The sequence below is a fragment of the Rissa tridactyla genome, chromosome 6 (assembly GCF_028500815.1).
Source record: "Rissa tridactyla isolate bRisTri1 chromosome 6, bRisTri1.patW.cur.20221130, whole genome shotgun sequence".
Classification (NCBI taxonomy): domain Eukaryota; kingdom Metazoa; phylum Chordata; class Aves; order Charadriiformes; family Laridae; genus Rissa; species Rissa tridactyla.
Genome location: NC_071471.1, coordinates 5,079,213 through 5,084,259, shown reverse-complemented (window position 1 = coordinate 5,084,259; position 5,047 = coordinate 5,079,213). Strand labels below are relative to the sequence as shown.

General features: G+C 49.4%; 1 protein-coding gene across 1 annotated transcript; it reads right to left on the bottom strand.

Moving 5' to 3' along the window:
• Positions 1-315: 315 nt before the first annotated feature.
• Positions 316-4,552, bottom strand: GHSR (growth hormone secretagogue receptor). The gene is made up of 2 exons (XM_054206504.1): positions 3,799-4,552; positions 316-778 (listed from the first exon to the last, which is right to left on the bottom strand). The coding sequence occupies exons 1-2, from the start codon at positions 4,550-4,552 to the stop codon at positions 474-476; spliced, it is 1,059 nt and encodes a 352-aa protein (XP_054062479.1). The 3' UTR covers positions 316-473.
• Positions 4,553-5,047: the final 495 nt, after the last annotated feature.

Below are 5,047 nucleotides of genomic sequence, written 5' to 3'. Positions count from 1 at the left end.
ATTCCATTTGCTCTTCCTAGGGCCTGGTTATGCGCTAGCAAGATTCTCAGCAAAACTAAGGTTAACTCCGGAAAAAATTCGGCTGGAATGATCAGCTCCTGAAGTCACACCAACTCTCAGGCGAACTGGGCGCCGTTTGCCTGTTAAGGCTGGTAAAGCCCAGCTCTCCTGCTACAGCCAGTGCAAAAAAAAAAATAATAATCATATGGGCAAAAGCAGAAGAAAAACAATACTTGAGTGTTGGCAAATTCTGTGGCCACGCGTCTCCTTTTATAGTCTCAAAGTTTCGTTTGTTTTTTGTTTTGTTTTGTTTTAAATCTTTAACTGCCTACGTTACATCTTTCAGCAACTCCAGACGATGACACGAGTACGGCTTTAACCTTTCGGTTTGAGTTTCTCCCCTTCTTTCTCTTTTGCTATGGCTTTCTGGGCAATACTGGTGTAAGCGATGCTCCGGCGCTGGGAACGACGTGTCATGTGATAACGCTCGGTTCTGTCCAAACCCGCGAACTTTCTTGTTTCGTGCTGGAGAGTCTTTTCTTTGGAAGGGGTTTGAGTCCAAAGAGCCGGCAGGCGGCAACTCGGTACTTCTTGGACATGATGTTGTAGAGGATGGGGTTGATGGCCGCGCTAAGGTAGAAGAGGACGAAGGACACCAAGTTGCAGTACTGGCTGATCACTGCGATCTCCAGGGACCCAGCTTCAAAGGATTTGGAAAATAAATATCGTCCTACGTGAAAAGGCAACCAGCAGAGTATGAAAGCAAATACCACCACAACTGAAATAAAAACAGCAGAAGAAATCGTGTTAAGGATGAGTATTAGAACCTGGGTGATCAAAATTCTACCGCAAAATTCTACTGCAAAATTCTATTTCTATACCAAATTGATCGTAAAGCGCGAAAATACATCCCGTAAATTTTGGGGTTTGTGTCTCTCAGGATATTCTCTGAGAGTCCAAATTAGCAATGCCTAACACACATTGACCGCATCCGAACGGGCTGCCCGGACACCGCACAACTAACCTGCTGCAGCGTGCTTCTGACCTATGACGCTTGTAAGTGCTTTCATAAAGAGAGAATTAAAGACCAAAAGGGTGGCGAAATAAAAGTGTAACAATCTACCATCTGCGGTGTTTAACAAAAGCAAATTACATCTAACGTGACAGGCTCGATGCTGCGGTTTATAATGAAGAATGTAATCACTGGGAAGCAAAATTATGTAAGGCAAAGGCCTGAAAACAAAACAAACCACCAGAATTTGGACTTGTAGAGCGCGTATGGCCAAGGTAAGAACAGACAGCGGGGCACCCTTCCAGTTTGTCCGTTTTTTGGGATATGAGTTACTCCAAGAAGAGTAAAATTAAATATATAACGGCGTGATTATAGTTATATAGTATATCTGTAATATTACTCTATCACTGTGGTTGCATTTATACGTAAATATAATATAAGCAGAGTAAAAGGAATGTGTGTGTCTTTGAACACATTTGAATTTCCATCCTAGAGAAAGGGAAACTTTTTCTGTTCATTTCCTGTCTGCTATTGACCTTTATTATTTGTCATATTGCTTTGAGTGTATCTATTAATATACCGGAAAGAGAAAAAACAGAAAAGTCAAGCAAGGTTTTTTTTTAACATTCCTAAGCATTTCTTTACCAGTTAACCTGTTCTCTTCTGTTAGCAATCCTGCTTCCTCCCGTCAAGTCACAGGAGATGGATATAAAATTCAGAGAGCTGAGAGGGGGATGATTGTCGGCACCTTTCCTTAAAAACTTTCTGAACAAGCATTCCCGAGTTTAAATGGATACTTACGGTGGACTCTAACGCGCAGAGCTGAAATTCAGAGTATCTGATTTCCAGCTCTGCATCTTCCCGAGCCAACCATTTCCTCTTTTTCCTCAGTATCTTCACGTAAACAATTCAGATAATGTTTCCCTAGCTCATAAGTGTGCTCCGGAGTTTAATCCGGATAATGAATATTACCGCGATGGTCATTACAAACAGGATTTTAGGCATGGTCCGTATCTCCACATGTAGGCATGCACAGCCCTGGTCAGGCTTTTGAGAGTTTGATCTTCACGCCTGCAGAATCCCATTGATTTCAATGGGAACGGGGTACGATAGCTCCTTTGCAAGTCCGGCTACACATTTAGGGCTTTAATTAAGGACCCCTCTCTGCAATTTAAAAGAAGCGGTGATGCTAATCCCATTTACTCGACGTTCCGTGACTTGGTAAAGTCTTAGAAAGCGCCTTCTAAATTTTAAGCAGAACATTCACCCCAGCGAGAGCACCGAGCATCTGCTGGTACTGAGCCCTTACGAACTTCTTTTCTTGCCATCTTTCCATCAGACTGTTACCGCTTCGCGAATATTGGCTCTCTGTCAGAGGCCAGCCTTGCTGTTCTCAGCCTTTGTAAAAGAAAAAGGAAAAAAAAAGGTGTCTGAAATACTGTAATGCCTGCGGCTATACCTCAGGGCAGAAATAAACGTATTGCTTCAAATTTCTTTGTGGTTAAGCACGCAGAAATATAAACACGGTAGTAATATAAGCTAGCAATGTACTTGTTGTAAGTAGAGATTCGAAATCCTGAAACTCTAGAAGTGTAAATGGTGAATTACTTCCAAGGTCACGCTTCCCAGACTGAAGTAATTCTGTTGATCATAAAATGTAGCTGAAAGGGCACAAAGAATGCCGCAGTTTTTATTATTCTGCCTGCTGTTGCATAGTAATACAGCAGGACGCGAACAAAAAAAATCAGCCAGGCTCCCATTTAGTAATTAAGGTAGTTAGGACACGCTGCCGCCTCTTCGTCTAGCTCATTAGCCCATGGCTTTCGCCCGGCTGAAACGAGCACAGCAGAGCTGCTGCCGCCCGTGAAACCTTCTCGGTGCTGAGCATCCCATCCCCTCTCACATCCACGGGATGACTTGCGCTGCACAGGACCTTCTGCCGGAATAAAAGTCCGCGGTGGCGGCAGCAGCAGGAGGATTCTGCCGTTTTCAGACACCAAACTGGAGAACAACTTTTTTGGTTCCGTGCATCAAACTCCCACTGCACGCACTGACTTTGTACCTTGACGTTTGTGTCTCCCTCTGCCAACAACAACTGTTGTTCAAACCATTCAGCAACGTAAATATACAAAGTTAGGAACGACAGCGTCTGTTGTCTCGATCCTGTTTTCTTAAAGCCAGTGAGAATTTACAGGATCACAGACCTCAAGGGAGACACGATGGTCCCCGTTCAGCATGTGCCGGTGTTTTGTTAATATAAAAACGCAGATTAATTTTCAGACGCTTACACAGCCACCCCAGTAAATAACCCCAATTTGCTAAAACCTTGATACTCTTCTCATATAAAACGAAGTGCACATCACCACCCTGCTTGCTTAGCCTGCGGCTCAACTTTGTGGCTTGAGAAGGGTTTCGTTTTGTTTAAAAATCACATAAACTCTCCTTCTGTAAATAACATCGGTATCCACAACCAAAGAGCAAAAAACGTTCAAAAAAAATCTCCCGGGCACTAGCTAATTGTAGCTGTAGCATTTGTCCTTGTCAGTGATTGTTATTAGACTGTTTGAGAGTCCCCAGCTCAAACCAGTTAGAAATAAATCTAAGGAGGGAGAGTTATTCTACAAATACCTTGAGGTGTAGCCCTTCGTATGAAACACGTTCAGTAGCTCCTTCCAAAGGAAAGCATTTATAGTGAACTGCCAGTGCTCCCCCAGCCTTTCTCTCTGTCACACACACACACACAATCACACACATCCCTCAGAAAAACACAGCAAGAAGAGTCGTACCTAACATTTTCACAGTTTGCTTGTTGTTCTTATCCCTGATGACAGCGTTTGGACCGATGTTCTTTCTCTTTCTCCTCCAGAGCTTCCTCCCGATGAGGCTGTAGAGCACGGTCAAGCAAAACACGGGCAGGAAAAAGAAGATGCTGGAGGTCCAGACCATGATGGTGAGGAGCCCCGAGCGGATGGCGTACTCCGTGGCTCGGCACTCGTTGGTGCTCAGGGGGTTCGTGCCGTTCTCGTGCTCGACCCCCACCAAGACGAAGATGGGTCCGGCGCTAATGAAGGAGACGGCCCAGAGGAAGAGGATGACCAGCTTGACCTTCCCCTTGGTGATGATCACTTTAGCTCGGAGGGGGAAGCAGATGGCAACGTACCGCTCCACGCTGAGGGCGGTGATGTTGAGGATGGTGGAGTAGGTGCAGCTCTCGCTGACGAACTGGAAGAGCTTGCAGAGGAGGTCCCCAAAGTTCCAGGGCCGGTACTGCCAGAGGCGGAAGAGGTCCAGGGGCATGCAGAGGAAGATGAGCAGGTCGGAGAAGGCCATGCTGGACAGGTAGAAGTTGGTGGTGGTCCTCATGTCCCGGAACCGCGACACCACCAGCATGGTCATGAGGTTGCCGATGATCCCGATGACGAAGAGGAGGATGCAGGCGACGGTGATGCCGGTGAGGACGGGCGCGGGGAAAAGGTGCAGCGGGGGCTCGGCACCCGTCCGGTTCTCCGCGCCGCGGCCGCCCGCGCTCCCCTCCCGCATCCTGCCGCCGCGGGCTGCGCATCACCGCCCCGCCGGGCCCCCCCGCGCCCCGCGCAGCCCGGCCCCTGCCTCCGCGCCGCTGCGCGCCCTCCGCCGCGCTGCCGGGGCAGGTGCGGAAGGCGGGGAAGGGAGAGCGGCCCCGCTCCGCCTCTCTCCGCGCCCCGGGGGGAGGGCTGGCACTCGCCGGCGCGTCAGAGGAGACGTGGGCGCGGTGGCTCCGCGGGCGCGGAGCGGCCGCGCGGGTCGGGCGCCGCAGGGCGAAGCCCGGGCGGCTGCAAAATCCCCACCGGCATCGTCTGTTAAACTTTCTTCCCAAGTCGCCCGGTGCCGGGAGGGTTTCACCGCTCCCCGCCTTCCATCGGCCCCGCGTCCGGCTGCGCGGGTGCGCTGGGCGGGGGGGACGACGACGGGGGGGTCCCGCTTGTCGCCGCGGTGCTCTGGGAGCGGCGGGAAGTTCCTTCGGTCGGGAGTTGAGGGGTGGCGTCTCCCCGCGCG